The sequence below is a fragment of the Entelurus aequoreus genome, linkage group LG07 (assembly GCF_033978785.1).
Source record: "Entelurus aequoreus isolate RoL-2023_Sb linkage group LG07, RoL_Eaeq_v1.1, whole genome shotgun sequence".
NCBI classification, from domain to species: Eukaryota; Metazoa; Chordata; class Actinopteri; order Syngnathiformes; family Syngnathidae; genus Entelurus; species Entelurus aequoreus.
Window position 1 is genome coordinate 76,988,048 of NC_084737.1, and position 22,500 is coordinate 77,010,547.

Here is a 22,500-nt window from a genome sequence, read left to right on the forward strand (position 1 = left end):
GATATAGACACTTACATCATGTGTTGCCTTCATTATAACACTTATATAAGGCTTTTAACTTTCTGCGGCTCCAGTCAGATTTAATTTTTTGTATTTTTGGTCCAATATGGCTCTTTCAACATTTTGGGTTGCGGGCCCCTGATTTGACCTCTCAGATGCTCCACAGCAGTACCTTTTGACAGTAAAAATGTTCCTGTTTGATTACTCCGCACAGACTTGTGTATCTCAAAGCGCTTAACAAGGGCTGGAAGTGACTTTACGGACTGCAGTTTTAGTCATCTCTGACAGCCCCATCTGTGTGGTGTGGAGGAAGGTCGCAGTTAATAGACCACAACCATGGAAAACAACCAGTGAGCATCTGGAGACATCAAAACAAAATGTTCCCATGCTTCTGGTTAGGGGTGCCGTGAGAACAATATCGACTCCGTCGATCCATTAAGGCCTCCAAGAAAGCTCCTTTCCACTTTAGCGTTCCCACCGTATTGTTTGAATGGATTAGTCAAGTGCAAATTGTACATTTTTATTACATTCATCTGAGCTCGTCTTCTGTTTATAGTGGGACTGGGACGGGACGGGATGGGATTTTTGGCTGTTCAAAGCTCTTAAAGGGCCCCTCTAATGCCGACAACATTGGCACTTCATAGTTCTGGACTTACAAACACACAGTTTTGATTTCTAACGAGTTTCAGCACATTTTGGAACTCCCATTAGTTCCAAAATGGGTAACATCATGTTACCCACTGAAGATTAGAGGTAGTTGCATGCTATGTAGTAGTGTTGTACGGTATACCGGTATTAGGACAGTACCGCGATACTAATGAATCATTTCCGGTACTATACCGAATCTGAAAAGTACCGGTCCGCCACACACACAGCGCCCCCGTCGTCGTCACTTCTTGTCAATGCTGGTTTACGAGCAGACGAGCATGTTTGGCAGCGCACAATCACGGAGTACTTACAAGCAGACACAGTGTGTAGACAGAAAAGGGAAAACGGACTAACCATAAAGGTGAAGCTATAACACTGAAACGCCCACCGGAAGACATGTTTTAAGACATGGCTAGCTAGCCAGCGGCTAACGTCCAGCCGCAGTCGGCAGTGTTTTAGCTACTTCTAAAATCACTAATCCTCACTTCCATGGCGACAAATAAAGTATTTTTCTTACAAGTATCATCCCTGCAGGACGAGGAATAGCTAAACATGCTTCACTACACACCGTAGTTCACTGGCGTCAAAATGTAAACAAATGCCATTGGTGGATCTACACCTAACATCCACTGTAATGATACCAAGTACAGGAGCGTATCTAGTCGATACTACTATGATTATGTCGATATTTTTTGGCATCACATCTTTTGTTTTTTTTAGATGTATATGATGTTCATAAACTCAGGAAATATGTCTCTAGACAGATGAGAACTTTGAATATGACCAATGTACACTACCGTTCAAAAGTTTGGGGTCACATTGAAATGTCCTTATTTTTGAAGGAAAAGCACTGTACTTTTCAATGAAGATAACTTTAAACTAGTCTTAACTTTAAAGTAATACACTCTATACATTGCTAATGTGGTAAATGACTATTCTAGCTGCAAATGTCTGGTTTTTGGTGCAATATCTACATAGGTGTATAGAGGCCCATTTCCAGCAACTATCTTTCCAGTGTTCTAATGGTACAATGTGTTTGCTCATTGGCTCAGAAGGCTAATTGATGATTAGAAAACCCTTGTGCAATCATGTTCACACATCTGAAAACAGTTTAGCTCGTTACAGAAGCTCCAAAACGGACCTTCCTTTGAGCAGATTGAGTTTCTGGAGCATCACATTTGTGGGGTCAATTAAATGCTCAAAATGGCCAGAAAAAGAGAACTTTCATCTGAAACTCGACAGTCTATTCTTGTTCTTAGAAATGAAGGCTATTCCACAAAATTGTTTGGGTGACCCCAAACTTTTGAACGGTACTGTATATGTGTGTTACCATGAATTGATTAACGTGGACCCCGACCTAAACAAGTTGAAAAACGTATTCGGGTGTTACCATTTAGTGGTCAGTTGTACGGAATATATTCTGTACTAATAAAAGTTTCAATCAATCAATCTATCAAGTATGATCCTGTAACTACTCGGTATCGGATTGATACCCAAATTTGTGGTATCATCCAAAACCAATGTAAAGTATCAAACAACAGAAGAACAAGTGATTATTACATTCTAACAGAAGTGTAGATAGAACATGTTAAAAGAGAAAGTAAGCAGATATTAACAGTAAATGAACAAGTAGATTAATAATCAATTTTCTACCACTTGTCTTTAATAATTTTGACAAAATAATAGAATGGAAAATGACACTATACAATACACAATACAATTACTAATAAAAGAAGCGTTTTTTTGAATATTCCCTATTTTATTTAAGGACAAACTTGCAATAATAAACATGTGTTTAATGTTCCCTAAGATGAAAAATAAAAAATAAAGCCGATATTGCAAAACAGGACGGGAGAAGCGAGAGTGTAGATTGTAGCTATCATTTTAATGATTTTGACTATGAAGAAGAAGGGTTTGGGTTCCCAAGAAATGTAAAAGACTCAAGCCAATGGCGATTCCGGAAATCCAAAGCGCCCTTGAGGTGAAAAAAAAATGAGTCAAACATTGAAAAAAAGACCCCTAAGAAAACAGGATTTAAAAAAAAAGGTAAGCCACTAGTATTCCATGTTACATCCTCTTCTACTGATGTTTTCCTGAATATGCTTAAGGAAATGCTGAAAGAGCATGAGGAAACAAAGGCTATGGTGTCTACGGAAAAAGCAGAAAAGTCCAGAAATGGCAATTCATTTTAATATTTATTTGTGTATAATATTGACCAAATCAGTTTTGAAGTAATCAAGGACCATGAAGTGATCAAAATAATAGTTTTACACGTCTTTATCCACACTGTCTATGCGGGACAATGGGCTCCGGTTCTGTAGATGACGTCACACCGAGAGAGGGTGACATATCATCATGATCCAAGATGGCGGCGCTTCACGGCGGCAGCTTCTTGCGAGCGCTCCTGGAAGTGTAGACCGATTTGGCAAAAATACCCGTCAATTCAGTCAATTTCATGGCTGGCTCACAGCGTGTTCACTCCGTGATCACTTACGACCGACTTACGATTCTGGATGTGGAGAAATCGGGCCATTTTGGGCTGAAAGATGCGTGTACGGTGGACCTACTCGCTAGCTTGGGAATTCTTCGCGAGCTACATCCAGCAGTGGCCTTTGAAGCAGCGGCGTCCACTACCAGCGGAGACCGTCAACGAAAGAGACGTAAGCGGTGCGCTCGGAAGCAGAAGCGGGGGTGTCGGGCGGGGCTAACAACAAAGCTAAAGGCGTTGTTGTTAGCGGGGCTAACGAAAAAGCTAAATGCTAATCCACAAAGAAGCGCTAATAAGGAGTCTGTTAAGCTAGAACTAGCCAGCGCCAGCAATTCTCTTAGAATAATATACAACTCACATAATGTTTTTTCTGCGTCAGAGGTGGGCATGCATTTTACTGAGGTGGCAAACAATCTAAAAATTCCTATCATATCAATTTCTAGATATGGTCGAAATTATTTAAAGTGCACTACGCATAATAAACGTAACATTATTAATATTGCTACTACGGATACTTTCAACAAAAACTCCTCAAAACAGCCCACTACCTATAATATGGGCTTTTTAAACATAAGGTCATTGTCTTCCAAAACGTTATTAGTTAATGAAGTCATTAGAGACAACAATCTTGATGTCGTTGGTCTAGCCGAGACCTGGCTCAAACCAGACGATTTTTTTGCGCTGGGTGAGGCGTCTCCTCCTGGCTATACGGGAACGCATATTGCCCGTCCCATTAAAAGGGGTGGGGGTGTTGCACTAATATACAACAAAAACTTTAGCCTTACCTCGGACCTAAATAATAAATATAACTTGTTTGAGGTGCTTACTGTGAGGTTTGTCACACCGCTGCCTCTGCACCTGGCTGTCATCTACCGCCCCCCAGGGCCCTATTCGGACTTTATCAATGAATTTTCAGAGTTCGTTGCTGATCTAGTGACGCACGCCGACAATATAATCATAATGGGAGACTTTAACATCCATATGAATACCCCATCGGACCGTCCATGCGTGGCGCTCCAGACTATAATTGATAGCTGTGGTCTTACACAAATAATAAATGAATCCACGCATCGCAACGGTAATACGATAGATCTAGTGCTTGTCAGGGGTGTCACCACCTCCAAAGTTACGATACTTCCGTACACTAAAGTAATGTCCGATCATTACCTTATAAAATTCGAAGTTCTGACTCATTGTCAACAAACTAATAATAATAATAATAACTACTATAGCAGCCGCAACATTAATGCTGCCACAACGACGACTCTTACTGACCTACTGCCTTCGGTAATGGCACCATTCCCAAATTATGTGGGCTCTATTGATAACCTCACTAACAACTTTAACGACGCCCTGCGCGACACCATTGATAGTGTAGCACCTCTAAAGCTAAAAAGGGCCCCTAAAAGGCGTACCCCATGGTTTACAGAAGAAACTAAAGCCCAACAATTATCATGTAGAAAGCTGGAACGCAAATGGCGTGCGACTAAACTTGAGGTTTTCCATCAAGCATGGAGTGATAGTTTAATAACTTATAAACGCATGCTTACCTCAGCTAAAGCTAAATATTACTCAAATCTCATCCACCTCAACAAAAATGATCCTAAATTTTTGTTTAGTACAGTAGCATCGCTAACCCAACAAGGGACTCCTCCCAGTAGCTCCACCCACTCAGCAGATGACTTTATGAATTTCTTTAATAAGAAAATTGAAGTCATTAGAAAAGAGATTAAAGACAATGCATCTCAGCTACAACTGGGTTCTATTAACACAAATACGACTGTATATACGACGGACACTGCCCTCCAAAATAGTTTCTCTCTCTTTGATGAAATAACATTGGAGGAATTGTTAAAATGTGTAAATGGGACAAAACAAACAACATGTTTACTTGACCCAATTCCTGAGAAACTTATCAAGGAGCTTTTTGTTTTATTAGGTCCATCAGTGTTAAATATTATAAACGTATCACTTTCCTCTGGTACTGTTCCCCTAGCATTCAAAAAAGCGGTTATTCATCCTCTACTCAAAAGACCTAACCTCGATCCTGACCTCATGGTGAACTACCGGCCGGTGTCCCACCTTCCGTTTATCTCGAAAATCCTCGAAAAAATTGTCGCACAGCAGCTAAATGAACACTTAGTGACTAACAATCTCTGTGAACCTTTTCAATCCGGTTTCAGGGCAAATCACTCTACGGAGACAGCCCTCGCAAAAATGACTAATGATCTATTGCTAACGATGGATTCTGATGCGTCATCTATGTTGCTGCTTCTTGATCTTAGCGCCACTTTCGATACTGTTGATCATAATATTTTATTAGAGCGTATCAAAACGCGTATTGGGATGTCAGACTTAGCCTTGTCTTGGTTTACTCTTATCTTACTGACAGGATGCAGTGCGTCTCCCATAACAATGTGACCTCGGACTATGTCAAGGTAACGTGCGGAGTTCCCCAGGGTTCGGTTCTTGGCCCTGCACTCTTTAGTATTTACATGCTGCCGCTGGGTGACATCATACGCAAATACGGTGTTAGCTTTCACTGTTATGCGGATGACACCCAACTCTACATGCCCCTAAAGCTGACCAAAACGCCGGATTGTAGTCAGCTGGAGGCGTGTCTTAATGAAATTAAACAATGGATGTCCGATAACTTTTTGCAACTCAACGCTAAGAAAACGGAAATGCTGATTATCGGTCCTGCTCAACACCGACATCTATTTAAAAATACCACCTTAACATTTGACAACCAAACAATTAAACAAGGCGACTCGGTCAAGAATCTGGGTATTATCTTCGACCCAACTCTCTCGTTTGAGTCACACATTAAGAGTATTACTAAAACGGCCTTCTTTCATCTCCGTAATATCGCTAAAATTCGTTCCATTTTGTCCACAAACGATGCTGAGATCATTATCCATGCGTACGTTACGTCTCGTCTCGATTACTGTAACGTTTTATTTTCGGGCCTCCCTATGTCTAGCATTAAAAGATTACAGATGGTACAAAATGCGGCTGCTAGACTTTTGACAAAAACAAGAAAGTTTGATCATATTACGCCTATACTGGCTCACCTGCACTGGCTTCCTGTGCACCTAAGATGCGACTTTAAGGTTTTACTACTTACGTATAAAATACTACACGGTCAAGCTCCTGCCTATCTTGCCGATTGTATTGTACCATATGTCCCGGCAAGAAATCTGCGTTCAAAGAACTCCGGCTTATTAGTGATTCCCAGAGCCCAAAAAAAGTCTGCGGGCTATAGAGCGTTTTCTATTCGGGCTCCAATATTATGGAATGCCCTCCTGGTAAAAGTTAGAAATACTACCTCAGTAGAAGCATTTAAGTCTCATCTTAAAACTCATTTGTATACTCTAGCCTTTAAATAGACTCCCTTTTTAGACCAGTTGATCTGCCGTTTCTTTTCTTTTCTTTTCTACTCTGCTCCGGGGTGGACCGCTAGCCTGTTCATCGGATGGGGACATCTCTATGCTGCTGACCCATCTCCGCTCGGGATGGTTCCTGCTGGCCCCACCATGGACTGGACTTTCGCTGATGTGTTGGACTTTCACAATATTATGTCAGACCCACTCGACATCCATTGCTTTCGGTCTCCCCTAGAGGGGGGGCGGGGGGGGTTACCCACATATGCGGTCCTCTCCAAGGTTTCTCATAGTCATTCACATTGACGTCCCACTGGGGTGAGTTTTCCTTGCCCGTATGTGGGCTCTGTACCGAGGATGTCGTTGTGGCTTGTACAGCCCTTTGAGACACTTGTGATTTAGGGCTATATAAATAAACATTGATTGATTGATTGATATCGAATCTGGCTATGGAAAGGGTCGCATTACAAGTTCAGTCAGTTATCTACAGATTACTCAAAAAACGGATTATTGATTTGGGAAATGACTGCCATATTCTTTTTCAGCAGCAGACAATATGTTGGGAACTTGATAGGGAAATTTCGGTCATCTGGAAGCCACGGGTCCTCTTAGAGACGTGCTATAGTTCTTTTTTTTTTTCAAGAGTAACTTTTTTATTGACAAAATCATCAGGATGGTTTTGGAGAAGTGGGTAGGAGTGAGGTGTGATCTGGGGTGGAGGTCTAGAAGTAACCTGACTAGCTTGTTCTGGGATGTTTGGAGTGTAGATTTGAGGGTTTGTATTTGATTTTTAATATGAAATGTGTCGGTTATCATTAAAAACCGTCAAAGAGGGATCACATTACAGTCTTTCTATGGCATGGCGTGTGCATGCCGTGGCCCATCTCCATCAATGGTGCTAGTTTAGAGATCCAAGCGCTCACACTCGCCATATGTGCCGAATTTTAGGCATGAAGGGAGCGCCTAAAACCCTCAAGGTTTGTATTTTGAGTCCTTGTGTCTACCGCAGTCATCTGTGTCTGATCATGTTTCACCTGGTCCTGTCATCTTGCCCTCTGCCACCTGTGTCACCCAGTCAGTACAAACACTGCTGATGTCCCCTCCTGCTGTGTCTCATTTCTGTAATGAGTTTACATGTTTACAAGCTCATCGGCATCTGTTTAGCCCCCATTGATTGTTTGCTATTTCTATGTTCTTTGTCATCCCGTTTTTTTTGTATGCGTTCTAAATTCTTCAAACTCCCGCCTGCCTTGATCTGCTCAAAAGCATGTGGGTCCAGGCATTGAGCTGATGTTATTTGCAAAAAGACTAAGGCTATTGACTTCTTTATTTAAGCTATGGGTTAGCTTTCGTGTCCTGTTTGCCAAACACAAAGCTCGACAATCCCACAACATGATACATGTATTTTGATTTGAATGGCAGATAAGCTCACTGTGAGGGACACCAGTGTGCGCAGTGGCTAAACAGGACTGACGTGAATGACATGTTGCTGCTCCTGGATATGTTGTTTCATGTCAAAGTCTGGGGAAAAAAAAGAGGATTTTGGCAAACTACACAAAAACATTTATTGAGAAGCCTTTTTGTGATTATTTTCTGCTTGTCCGTGCTACGGGCGCGTTTACTGAAGAGCAGAAACATCTGCGGTAATGTACAGTGACAGTGTTAGTAGCATGCTCAGAATGGTGATATTTGCTACCAGGGCTGCATGATTATGTCGTGGTTTGGACAGGGAGATGACGGCAACAGACACCAGAGGGCGGTAATGTTCAATGATTTATTATATATATATAGTTAAAAGGCCTACTGAAACCCACTACTACCGACCACGCAGTCTGATAGTTTATATATCAATGATGAAATCTTAACATTGCAACACACGCCAATACGGCCGGGTTAACTTAGAAAATGCAATTTTAAATTTCCCGCAAAACTTCCGCTTAAAAACGTCTAGGTATGATGACGTACAAACAGCTCTGTTTTCATCGCAAAATTCCACAGTATTCTGGACATCTGTGTTGGTGAATCTTTTGCAATTTGTTTAATGAACAATGGAGACTGCAAAGAAGAAAGCTGTAGGTGGGATCGGTGTATTAGCGGCTGGCTGCAGCAACACAACCAGGAGGACTTAGAGTCGGATAGCAGACGCGCTATCCGACGCTAGCCGCCGACCGCATCGATGATTGGGTGAAGTCCTTCGTCGCACCGTCGATCGCTGGAACGCAGGTCAGCACTGGTGATGATGTGCAGATGAGGGCTGGCGTAGGTGGAGCGCTAATGTTTTTATCATAGCTCTGACGAGGTCCCGTAGCTGTGTTAGCTTCAATGGCGTCGTTAGCAACAGCATTGCTAGGCTTCGACAGGCGGCACAGCATTAACCGTGTGGTTACAGGTCCAGTATTTGGTTCAGTGTCTCCTGATAGTAGTATTGTTGATCTTCTGTCTATCCTTCCAGTCAGGGGCTTATTTCTTTTGTTTCTATCTGCATTTAATCACGATGCTATCACGTTAGCTCCGTAGCTAAAGTGCTTCACCGATGTATTGTCATGGAGATAAACTGTGAATGTCCATTTTGTGTTCTCGACTCTCATTTTCTCATGGTTTAAAATACAAATCCGTGATCCACAATAGAAAAAGGAGAAAGTGTGGAATCCAATGAACCCTTGTACCTAAGTTACGGTCAGAGCGAAAAAAGATACGTCCTGCACTGCACTCTAGTCCTTCACTCTCACGTTCCTCATCCACGAATCTTTCATCCTCGCTCAAATTAATGGGGTAATTGTCGCTTTCTCGGTCCGAATCGCTCTCGCTGCTGGTGTAAACAATGGGGAAATGTGAGGAGCCCTTCAACCTGCGACGTCACGCTACTTCCGGTACAGGCAAGGCTTTTTTTATCAGCGACCAAAAGTTGCGAACTTTATCGTTGATGTTCTCTACTAAATCCTTTGAGCAAAAATATGGCAATATCGCGAAATGATCAAGTATGACACATAGAATGGATCTGCTGTCCCCGTTTGAATAAAAAAAAATTCATTTCAGTAGGCCTTTAATATATACATAATAATAAACAATACTAATAAACTATATAATGGTGTGTAACAAACTCCAAGAGTGTGTATGGTGTAAGACTATGTGTAGTATTTAACTGGAGCGTTTTACCATAAATGTTGGAGGTGCGTGTTGAGAGGAGCGGTGCTGTTCGACGAGGGCAAGGCAGGCAGGGTTGTCCAGGGGCGGAAGCGGGGTCGAGAGGCAGGAGCGAGTCGTCGTAGTCCGGGGCAAGCGAGCAGTCGAGAACCAGGAAGCACGGGGAGGGGCAGGGAAGATCCAGGAGCACAAGACGCACAGCTTGACTCAGGGATGCACACAGGGAAGGTACGCCAACAGAAGGTTATATTCCGGCGAGCGATGGCAGGTTGTGCAGGCTTAAGAAGGCGCTGATTTCAGATTGATTGCAGCCTGTGGAGTGACGCGTGCAGGAGAGGAGCGGCCGTGGGCGTGTCCCGAGGTGCGCTCATTGAGGAATGCGCATTGGCATGTGCCCGGGCCGTGACAGATTAATCAACATCGTATCGACATTGACGTTTTAAAGCAGCACTAAGTCACTTTTCAATCTTCCTAATATATTATAATAACTTTTTGGATGATACATCGACTTACAACTAGTTGAATGACACCTCTGTCATGGCCTGAGGGAATCTGTATCGCGCAACTGAGGGGGGTGGCAGGAAACCCGCCACACAAAAAAATATAAATGTGCTGACTTGCTTTACGGGCATACGTCACTCCCCCTCTCCCCATTCGTTGCAAAGACGGAAGTCGAACGCCTGCGTGCAATTACTGCTATCATGGCAGAAGCTGCAAAACAACCAAAGAAACGAAAAGTTTTGACAAAAAATAAGAAAAAGGACAGTCAAGGATCAACATTGCCCTGGCGTTTACTCGCTGGCGTGAGCTCAAAGACAAGGAGGGATTTCCGACCAATGCTGCCTTGGCTCTGTACCTGCTTTACTAATGAGGATTTGTCTATGCTCAGATCAAAATGATAGTGCTAATGGAAATTTGCGTGGTAGCAATAAATAGCCACCAGTTTGATCGTTTGCAGTGCCACACTGACAGCCACGCAACACACACTCATGACTGCAAACCGCAAATATAACGTTTTAGTAAATTATGTAGGTTCCTATTGTGGAAAGATCATTCATACCAACTGACTAACCATATGTGCTGGTCCTCATGGGAAATGTGGTCTTCCTTTAGGCAAAACCTGCTCAGTGGCCTTGTGATGAGAGTGTCTGCCCTAAGATCGGGACTTAGAACAGATTGATTGAATTTAATAATTTCCAATGGGGAAAGTTGATTTGAGATAAAAGTATTTTGGGTTATGAGCTTTTTCACAGAGCCATTTAAAACTCGTGAGCCAAGGTACATCTGTGCAGCTTTATACCAAGCTCCAAGTGTAAACAAACTTTTATTAAAATGTTGAACGCAATCATTTAACAAAAACTCCAATATTTCTCTTGGGGAAATTTGTTTCCAAGTACCCAACTTTTTGCAATCGCAAACCCAGTAAAGGACCGCTTGCGTTTGTAAATGGAGGCTTCACTGTGCTTAAATGTCGAAGGTGTGTCATGTCTTCAAAATAAATCTTGTCATTGTCTAAGTGTACACCCACACAAGGTGATTACAGCCATTTTGGACACATGCTTATTATAATGTATGCTCGGACAAAGCACACTAATGGCTTACATTTGTGCTGACTACTGACAGTATTCATGAGTCACTTTGACTAAGTGTATGCGCCCATTTAGTGTAGGGCTGAGTGCACAAACTGTAATCTCAGTTACTGAGAGCCTGACTAATTACGATAAGTATTTCCTCCCCCTAATCTACAGCGGCAGCAACCTTATGTGGAAATATAAGAAGTATATGTTTTTAATTGCAACCCATTGCATCGGTTTTAAATGTATTGAGTCTATCCAATCAGTCAAATCCAGGGCACAATGTGTTCGGGACAGTTTAATATCAATACATTTAAAAGCAGCTGCAACATTTTTTTCCACCCTTTGTTGCTGAATGTGCAAAATGTTAAAGAACTAAAAAAAAGAATCATAAAAGATAAGTGATGGTGTATGGAGTCCAATAGGATGTCTACAACTTAAATACTTATCACAGTTAAGTTGGCATGTATATCCCCAGAACAGCAAGGTGCCAAATGTACACTGTTTCTATATCAACATGTTCTACATTGAAGAGTAAAAGTCTGGAATACAAGACAGCAAATATACATAATGCACACCGAACATTTCACAGTAGTTGTCATGATCCGTGGTCCGGATCATGTTTTGTTATGTTCTGTTAGTTTTGGACTCCATAGTTACTGTTTTTGTGCACAATTGTTTGTTTTAGTTACCATGGTTACTTATTAATTCCACCTGTCTCTGATTAGTGTTCGCCTGCTCACCGTCTGCCCGAGCACTAATCAGAGGCATTATTTAAGCCTGCCTTTGCCGGTCAGTCGGCCTGGCGTCATTCTGTCAAGTGGGGGTTGCAACTTACTGCGGGGTAGTGCAGGAGCTGTGCTAGTGGGGTGGCAAAGCTGCGCCCTGCCAGGCAGCAATCTCCGGCCCGGCCACCACCACCAGCCCTTCGGCATGCCAAGCCGCAAACCCCAGCTAGGCCACCTCCGCCAAAGTTATGGCCAGTACCGGCTCTAGACTGGTTCTAGCACCAGTCGCTACTCCAGGGCTAGCACCTGTCGCTGCTCCAAGGCTAGCACCAGTTCCTGTTCCTGCTCCTCGACTTAGTGCCGGGAGCTGTACTGGTGGTGGTGGCCGGGTCCGGATCATGACAGTAGTGGTTTACTGGATTGGTTCGCAGCCGAGTGTGAAGCGAATGGGATGGGAATCAGCACCTCCAAGTCAGAGTCTATGGTTCTCGCCCGGAAAAGGGTGGAGTGCCATCTCCGGGTTGGGGAGGAGACCCTGCCCCAAGTGGAGGAGTTCAAGTACCTCGGAGTCTTGTTCACGAGTGAGGGAAGAGTGGATCGTGAGGTCGACAGGCGGATCGGTGCGGCGTCTTCAGTAATGCGGACGCTGCATCGATCCGTTGTGGTGAAGAAGGAGCTGAGCCGGAAGGCAAAGCTCTCAATTTACCGGTCGATCTACGTTCCCAACCTCACCTATGGTCATGAGCTTTGGGTTATGACCGAAAGGACAAGATCACGGGTACAAGCGGCCGAAATGAGTTTCCTCCGCCGGGAGATAGGGTGAGAAGCTCTGCCATCCAGGGGGAGCTCAAAGTAAAGCCGCTGCCCCTCCACATTGAGAGGAGCCAGATGAGGTGGTTCGGGCATCTGGTCAGGATGCCACCCGAACGCCTCCCTAGGGAGGTGTTTAGGGCACGTCCGACCGGTAGGAAGCCACGGGGAAGACCCAGGACACGTTGGGAAGACTATGTCTCCCGGCTGGCCTGAGAACGCCTCTGGATCCTCCGGAAGAGCTGGACAAAGTGACAATTTGATTGATATATCCGGACCACGAAAGTGTAACGCCCAAAAGTCTTACTTAATCCTCTTGTTTGATTGATTGTCCTGAAATCTGTAAGTTAAGTATAGGATCTAAATGATGGCACTGGAGGTTGACTCATATATCTTTGGAAATTACCAGCAATTCCTCTCCTTTCACATTATATTTCATCAGCAGTTCCAGTTCCGGTTCCAATTATACAGTATGTTGCTTTGGGACCCCGTATGAAGCAGACGAGGGTTAATGTGTTGCGAAGGCAGAGAAAAGTTTCCTACAAACAGCAAAGACACCTGGGCTTTGCCATGCAAAGTGGTTCTATTCATCTCCTCTGAGGAAATTATTGATGTCGTAATAACGCACACCCAGCTGGAAATATCTCATCTTTTTTTTTTTAACCTCCCCTAATTTGATTTCAGACTTTGTTCATTTCAAGCAGTCATCTTTAAATCACAGGTCCTTTCCCATTCACCTCCCGATTATGAGGAAATTAGGACATCAGAACAGTGCTGAGAAAACTATTACATTGGGGCATTCAGCCATGTTGCATGTTGCTGAACATGTCGTACATAATTACTACATGCTGGATCTGCTTCAAACATCAGGAGTGGGATTCAGAAATCTACTGCAGGATAGATGGGCTGCCCACAAATAGACAATTCTATGAATTTCAAACATGTTTTTTTGTACATGTTAATAATGTTCAGCACCATTGTTTAATTCCACTTACCGCATTTTCCGGACTATAAGGCACACTTAAAATCATTTTTTTTTACCTCAAAAGTCGACAGTGCGCCTTGAAACCCGGTGTACCCAAAGTAAGGAATGATTGCTACCAAAAGTGCCTTATTGCAGTGAAACTTGCCAAGGGACATGTAAGCAAATATTAACATTGCTGTATGTATACTTTTGACCCAGCAGATTTGCTCACATTTTCAGTAGACCCATAATAAATTCATGAAAGAACCAAACTTCATGAATGTTTTTTTTGTGACCAACAAGTATGTGCTCCAATCACTCTATCACAAAAAAATAAGAGTTGTAGAAATTATTGGAAACTCAAGACAGCCATGACATTATGTGTATATAAACCTTTGACCACGACTCTATAGTTGAGTCATTTTGTTTTTCCACTCTACTGGTACTTTAAAGGCCTACTGAAACCCACTACTACCGACCACGTAGTCTGATAGTTTATATATCAATGATGACATCTTAATATTGCAACACATGCCAATACGGCCGGGTTAGATTACTAAAGTGCAATTTTAAATTTCCCGCGAAATATCCTTCTGAAAACGTCTCGGTATGATGACGTTTGCGCGTGACGTCACGGATTGTAGCGGACATTTTGGGACAGCATTGTGGCCAGCTATTAAGTCGTCTGTTTTCATCGCAAAATTCCACAGTATTCTGGACATCTGTGTTGGTGAATCTTTTTGCAATTTGTTTAATGAACAATGGAGACAGCAAAGAAAAAAAACTGTAGGTGGGAAACGGTGTATTAGCGGCCGGCTGCAGCAACACAAACACGTAGCCGGTGTTTCATTGTTTACATTCCGGAAAGATGACAGTCAAGCTTTACCATTGGCCTGTGTAGAACTGGGTACAACAGAGACTCTTACCAGGAAGACTTTGAGTTGGATACGCAGACGCGGTACCGAGAGTACGCAGTTGCAGCTTCCAAACATTTGATCGCTTGCCCGTACGTGCGTGCCGCTATGTGCATGTCACGTACGTAACTTTGGGGAAATATATGTACTGCATGAACTTTGCGGAGGTGAACGGTACTTTGGGCTGTGGGATTGAGTGTGTTGTGCGGGTGTTTGAGTTGTATTGGCGGGTTATATGGACGGGAGGGGGGAGGTGTTTGTTATAAATGATAAATGATAAATGGGTTATACTTGTATAGTGCTTTTCTACCTTCAAGGTACTCAAAGCGCTTTGACAGTTTTTCCACATTTACCCATTCACACACACACATTCACACACTGATGGCGGGAGCTGCCATGCAAGGCGCTAACCAGCAGCCATCAGGAGCAAGGGTGAAGTGTCTTGCCCAAGGACACAACGGACGTGACGAGGATGGTAGAAGGTGGGGATTGAACCCCAGTAACCAGCAACCCTCCGATTGCTGGCACAGCCACTCTATCAACTTCGCCACGCCGTCTTGTTATGCGGGATTAATTTGTGGCATATTAAATATAAGCCTGGTTGTGTTGTGGCTAATAGAGTATATATATGTCTTGTGTTTATTTACTGTTTTAGTCATTCCCAGCTGAATGTCAGGTCCCACCCGCCTCTCACAGCATCTTCCCTATCTGAATCGCTTCCACTGCCCTCTAGTCCTTCACTCTCACTTTCCTCATCCACAAATCTTTCATCCTCGCTCAAATTAATGGGGAAGTCGTCGCTTTCTCGGTCCGAATCGCTCTCGCTGCTGGTGGCCATGATTGTAAACAATGTGCAGATGTGAGGAGCTCCACAACCTGTGATGTCACGCTACTTCCGGTACAGGCAAGGCTTTTTTATCAGCGACCAAATGTTGCGAACTTTATCGTCGATGTTTTCTACTACATCCTTTCAGCAAAAATATGGCAATATCGCGAAATGATGAAGTATGACACATAGAATGGACCTGCTATCCCCGTTTAAATAAGAAAATCGCATTTCAGTAGGCCTTTAAGTAGCTTTTCACCCACTTCAAAATACATATTCGGCGAAATGCGAAGTCTTATTTCACCTCCAGAACATTGCCCACCCACGTTATTTTGACAGACTGCGTCCTTTTCATTTTGGAGAAGGGGTTGATGTTCCATTGAGAGCAAGCAGCAATGAGAGAAAATAATACCGTATTCCAAAAGTGTGATGTATTTAAATGAAGCGTAGATGTCTTACCTGATGTATCCACATTTGGCTTTGGTGGCTTGACAGTCTCCCCAAAGCTGTTGGTGGCCTTGGTGGTGCTTAACCTCTTAGGCTCTGGTGTGGTCACCATAGCAAGCGTCCTTTGGGATAACCTTGTTGTAGTGCTAGTGGTTACGGCCACTGCGGTAGTTGAGGACCTAGTAGACGGGGTAACTTTGGGCCCTGGTTTACCATCCTCATCTATACTATCTGTGCCTGTGGGTCCCCAGTCGATAAATTCGGCCACCGTAGTAGTCCGGCCCTCCTGCGACTTGTCAAGGCTCTCCCATTTGAGCTGCCTCCTGGCTCTGTGCAGCAACCTCGCTCTGTCTCCTGTGCTCCGGGTGGATAACCCCGCCGAAGCCTCCGCTATTACAGGATCACCTGTCTCCACTTCAGCGAACGCCGCCATCTGGCACTCCTTACACAGCGCCTGCCGTTTGTGCAGAGGTTTCCGATGTTTTTGGACCTTGACTTTCAGCCCCATCCCGAATCTACCATCTTGGGGCGGAGGGATGGGGTTCAGAAGCCTGCGGGCCAGAGGGCTCACTGTTTTCCAGTGGATCTTGTTGGGCGCGTCCCAGACGGGCTGCAGGCGGGGTCGTGAGCGAGGCACCGGTTTAGGCATGAGTTTGATCCCCAGACCTTGACTTAGGGGGCTGCAGACGCACAAGTCCAGGGTCATGTGGGTCATTGCCAACAGGATCCACACCCGGTGGCCCACACAGCTGCCTGGCCTCGGAGCAGAGGGACTGCTGATAAGGGAGACATTAAAAGAGAAAATCCATTTTAGATTCAGACCGTGCACTGCATATTTAAACCGTACAAATTAGGTAAGTAATGGTCTATTATTAAGATCCTCGTCTGTATTTATCCTCCTTTTAAACTCCTGGCAAAGTTTTACTCCTCAACTTCTGACCAATTAAGTGGTAATAACAATCAGTTACACTGAAACCCACTCGAACGAAAGTGTAAAAGTCACACAAAGTAAATGTATGACATCATGGTGGATTTTCTCTCCCTTTTTGCGTTCAGCAGTTCAAACTTATCCTTGATTTTACAGATGCATATCAACCCGGGGATTATTACGGTAACACGCAAGGTCAGGTATGGTTTAGCTAATCATCATATTTCTCTTTATCTGCTGCAGACACAAAGTCATTTGTTTCCCAGAGGCTAATTTGATTATACAGAGCAGTGATCAGTAAGGTAGCACGCTCTGCTCGTGGCACGCTTATCATGGAAATTAGGACCCAAAATGGATGTTGGCACACAATGATGTGCCTGAATGTTCTATTTATATGCAACTTTGAAATCAAAGCACCGCAATAGTTCTCTTTGGACAACGCCACACATTGATTTTTTGATTCATTGAAAGCTCGCGTTCATCGGTCCTGTCCCTGAATTATTCAAACTCGATGATTGATTTTTTTTAATTTATTTTTTTGTCCTGTCCAGCTACTCAGGCAAATCATATAGTTGATGTAGATGCCCATATCGGCTGTACAAATTTACTTTACAATTCTCTTGTGGCCTTATTTTTGTATTTGACTTGATTAAATGGATTTATATTATTGTTTGGTGCAGCCGGGCCGGAGCAGGAGGGGATAGATAGAGAAAAAAAAAGGAAATTACGTGGACAAGAGGGGGATAAGACAGAGAGACAACAACAGCAAACACAACAATAACAACAAAAACAACACCGGCAAATACGACATATACAAATATGATGGTGAAAGTGATAGCAAAGAAGCAGTTAGTGAAATAAATAATAACACAGAAATGACAATGAACATGATTACACTAGAAATGGAGCAATACAAATACCGATAGAAATAGCACTATTGATAATGAATAATACCAATAATTACCTCTAATATCAACAATACAGTTGTTCAAATGCAACAATACATATATGTCATGATAACTTGAAATACAAAAGAAAGCAGAAAAATGGAGGGGAAGAAAGAGAAGCCAACTATATTAACCTTGTAGATTGTTATAGTAACACTAGGTTAAGTTTTGTCAGTGGGCCATGTGTTATACCCAGTTTTCCCTAAGGCAACAACGTTAATTTTTGTTTGATGAAACGTGATTATATGCATGAGTGTATGTATGTATATGTACTTGTATATGTACAGTATGTGTATATGTGTGTTTGTACAGTGAATGTATATGTACAGTATGTGTATATGTACGTTTTTAAAGTGAATGTATATATACAGTATGTGTATATGTATGTTTGTACAGTGAATGTATATATACAGTATATGTATATGTATGTTTGTACAGTGAATGTATATGTACAGTATGTGTATATGTACGTTTTTACAGTGAATGTATATATACAGTATGTGTATATGTATGTTTGTACAGTGAATGTATATATACAGTATATGTATATGTATGTTTGTACAGTGAATGTATATGTACAGTATGCGAATATGTATGTTTTTACAGTGAATGTATATGTAAAGAATGTGCATATGTATGTTTGTACAGTGAATGTATATGTACAGTATGTGAATATGTATGTTTTTACAGTGAATGTATATGTAAAGAATGTGCATATGTATGTTTGTACAGTGAATGTTTATGTACATGTATGTGTATATGTATGTTTGTACAGTGAATGTATATGTACAGTATGTGTATATGTATGTTTGTACAGTGAATGTATAAGTACATGTATGTGTATATGTATGTTTGTACAGTGAATGTATATGTACAGTATGTGTATATGTATGTTTGTACAGTGAATGTATAAGTACATGTATGTGTATATGTATGTTTGTACAGTGAATGTATTTGTACATGTATGTGTATATGTATGTTTGTAAAGTGAATGTATATGTACAGTATGTGTATGTTTGTACAGTGAATGTATATGTACATCTATGTGTATATGTATGTTTGTACAGTGAATGTATATGTACAGTATGTGTATGTGTATGTTTGTACAGTGAATGTATATGTACATGTATGTGTATATGTATGTTTGTAAAGTGAATGTATATGTACAGTATGTTTATATGTAAAAATGTGAATGTGAATGTACAAACTTTGAGTGTGTAGGTATGCACTGTATTTGTGTATGTATGTAGGAGCGTAAGTACCTATGTGTGCGCGTATGTATGTATATATATATATATATATATATATATATATATATATATATATATATATATATATATATATATATATATATATATATATATATATATATATGTATGACTAATTGTGTGAACTCCTGACTAAAGGGGGCCCCAAAAAATAGGAACAGTAGCTTAATGGGGCCTAATGTGATTTTTTTTTTTTTTTTTCATGGGGCCCAGAATTCCTGGCAGGCTTATTTTATGCATGGTTAGCCTTTTCCTTACTAATCGTGCATACTCGTTAAGGTGTAAACATTTTGGAGTGAGCTTGTAGGGGTGGGCGTATCCACATAAATATTGATAGTGTTGATAATAGGTGGGTAGTGGAAAAAAATCGATACTAGCGTGATGGGCTCAATACTTTTGTTCCAGTTTCTCGTCTATACATCCAGAAAATTACTCCATTTTTGTCAGAGTTAATGCCCCGCAGTGTCTTCTCGAGTCTGTCAGTGCAAACATCGCAAATATCTCTCTGTTCCTCACCCCAGCACAATTTGACCATCCCGCTCAACTGCCTGACATTTATATTTATTGTGTGAATGCTCCAAAGCATTCACACATATGATTTTCTACACCAAAATTAATCGATTTATTATTCAAAAACTTCTTCTTCTCCAGATTTTGGCGTGCGATACCTTCCACATTTTTCATCCGATTCCAACTTCAAACTGTTCAGCCTATTCAGGAATCGCGAGCTTTCCCTTAACAGATTCCAAAAATTCCCAGATTTCCTAGAATTCCAGGTTTTCCGGGACATTTTTCCCTTTCAAAATGAATTGGCCATTTTTCAAACTTCCACCATTTCCACCAATTCAAACCGTTCCACCATTCTGGAAATTTAAACTACTCTTTTTCCAAGTTCAAAAAGATTCCAGGATTTTCCAGAAGTCCTGGTTTTCCAAATTCCACCCCTTTTTTCTGGCGACTACTCCTCCCACATTTTTCAACCCATTCCAACCGTTCTACTGTCAAAACATTCCTCGTATTTAGGATAAAAAAGCTAAGTTGATTTTTGAACTGGAAAAATTCCCGGTTTTCTCGAATTTCCAGGAATTCCGTAATACTATTTCTCAATTCAACATTTTACGACTTCAACATTTCGCCACCGATTTGAAAAATTTCAACACCAACCATTTCAACTCATTCAGACCATTCAAGTTTTTTACCATTAAAAAAAAAATTCCCGCTTTTTCCGAAATGTTTTGGAAATTCCCATTTAAATCAATGCTGACATTCTTCAAAGTTCCACAATTCCCACATTTTTCATCTGATTCAAGCTGTTCCAACTTCAAAATATTCAGCCTGTTCAGGAATTGTGTGCTCTACTTCAACAATTCTAAAAAAAAAACTTCCAGGATTTCAGTTCAACCTCAGCATTGGAGCATTCACACTCACTTCCTTCAGGAATTGCCTCATCTAGTTTTGTTACATTGTTGCTTTTTAGTTATTTTGCAACACCTTTCTTCTTACACAATTGTGGTTGGCAGAACATAATTGGGAAATTATTTAAAAACATGTATATACCATCAGATTGCTTTATACAACATTGTAATTGCATGTAATAGTTTTTTGTACCATGATAGTTAAACCAGGTAAAGGCAAATTAATAAGTTTATTTAATGATCCTGACATCTAAAAGGAAAGTATTGGCATCTGAAATACTAGCCCATTATTTACCTTTTTTCAGTGTAGTACCAAGTTGCTAAGTGATATTAACGGTGATAATAATAATCCCCAAACTATTATGTTATAATATTTGACAGTGTGAGAGTACAGATAGAGATTCATAAAACCAATGATGTGATCATAAACAGTAAACAAGTTGAGAGTTTTCCAAACTTCCAAGACTCGAATGACATTGAGCAACTAATGATATTTTCTTCTAAAAGATGGATGATGGAGAAAAAAATACGCACTGGTTGGCTGATAAACAATGTCGGATGGCATTTTAATTGAGCCTTAAATGATGACCGATGTTGTCATGACAAAATAGTGACAAGGTCGACGTATTATTGACAGTTTTAATTACTTGAAGAGCTTTATCGCTGACCTCTGCTGAGATGCGGGCGCTCATCACACCTGAGGTTACTCCAGGCCGAATGTAATGAAACCCCAAATTCGGCAATTCTTAAAAATCACAGGATAACTTAAGTTATGACCAATGTATGACCCTGTAACTACTTGGTATTAGTTTGATGTGTAGAACATGAACATGTGTAGTATAGGGCTGCAACTAACGATTAATTTGACAATCGATTAATCTGTTGATTATTACTTCGATTAATCGATTAATAGCCATATAAAAGAGACAAACTACATTTCTATCCGTTCCAGTATTTTATTGGAAAAAAACAGCATACTGGCACCATACTTATTTTGATTATTGTTTCTCAGCTGTTTGTACATGTTGCAGTTTATAAATAAAGGTTTATAAAAATAAAATAAAAATAAAAATTGCCTCCACGCATGCGCATAGCATAGATCCAACGAATCGATGACTAAATTAATCGCCAACTATTTTTATAATCAATTTTAATCAATTTAATCGATTAGTTGTTGCAGCCCTAGTGTAGTATCACCTAAAACTAATGTAAAGTATCAGGAAAATAAGTGCTTATTACATTTTAACAGAGTAGACTAATCATCCATCCATCCATTTTTTTACTGCTTGTCCCTCATAATTTTGACCATATAATCCAATGGGAAATGTCCCAATATGTCACTGCATACGTCAGCAGCCAAATTAGGAGCCTTTGCTTTCTTGCTTATGACTAAAAGAGAAGATGTCTAGTATGTCATTTAATGCCAAAATTGTTTGATTGCAAAAATGAACATGTGTTGACTCTATCATAGGATTTTCTGTTAAAATAAAGCCAATGACGACATTTTATTTTGGATTATTTCATTCTGAAATATATCAAAAAGTATCGAAATACATATTGATATCGGAATAACACTACATTGTATCCTCATTTACATTAAAGCAATCAAACATAGAAAGAAATACAGATCCGTAACAGGAAATGGTTAAAGTGCATCAATTTGCCTGAAATTCAATCCCTTTTTAAACTATAAACATTTTTTGAGCGCCTTGAACAATTTGACACTGAAAAAGTAAATGTTATGAAATCATTAAATAATAATGCCTTCAAATAGATCAGCAACATTAACTCAGAATCACAATATATCAAAAACAATTAGTGCTGTTGTTTAATCAAAATGAGGAAGTCAGGATAAATGGCTACAATAAAAATAGATCCTCCTAATTAATATGAATCAAGTTAAAATGCATAAGTCAGTCTATAAAGTCATATAGATTATCAGTACTTAAGAAAAGTGAAATAGCATACAATAGGTTCTTACTCAAAGGGGATTTATATTGCAAAATGAAAGATGTT

At 41.0% G+C, this 22,500-nt stretch overlaps 1 protein-coding gene across 2 annotated transcripts in view; it reads right to left on the minus strand.

Moving 5' to 3' along the window:
• ajap1 (adherens junctions associated protein 1) overlaps positions 1-22,500 on the minus strand; it is a 140,640-nt gene that overhangs the window by 40,210 nt on the left and 77,930 nt on the right. Inside the window, exon 2 of one of the 2 annotated variants that reach the window (XM_062054508.1) lies at positions 15,939-16,699. In XM_062054508.1, coding sequence (XP_061910492.1) covers positions 15,939-16,699 — 761 coding nt within the window. Of the gene's footprint in view, positions 1-15,938; positions 16,703-22,500 lie in introns of both variants that reach the window. The other variant, XM_062054507.1, reaches the window with a different exon arrangement.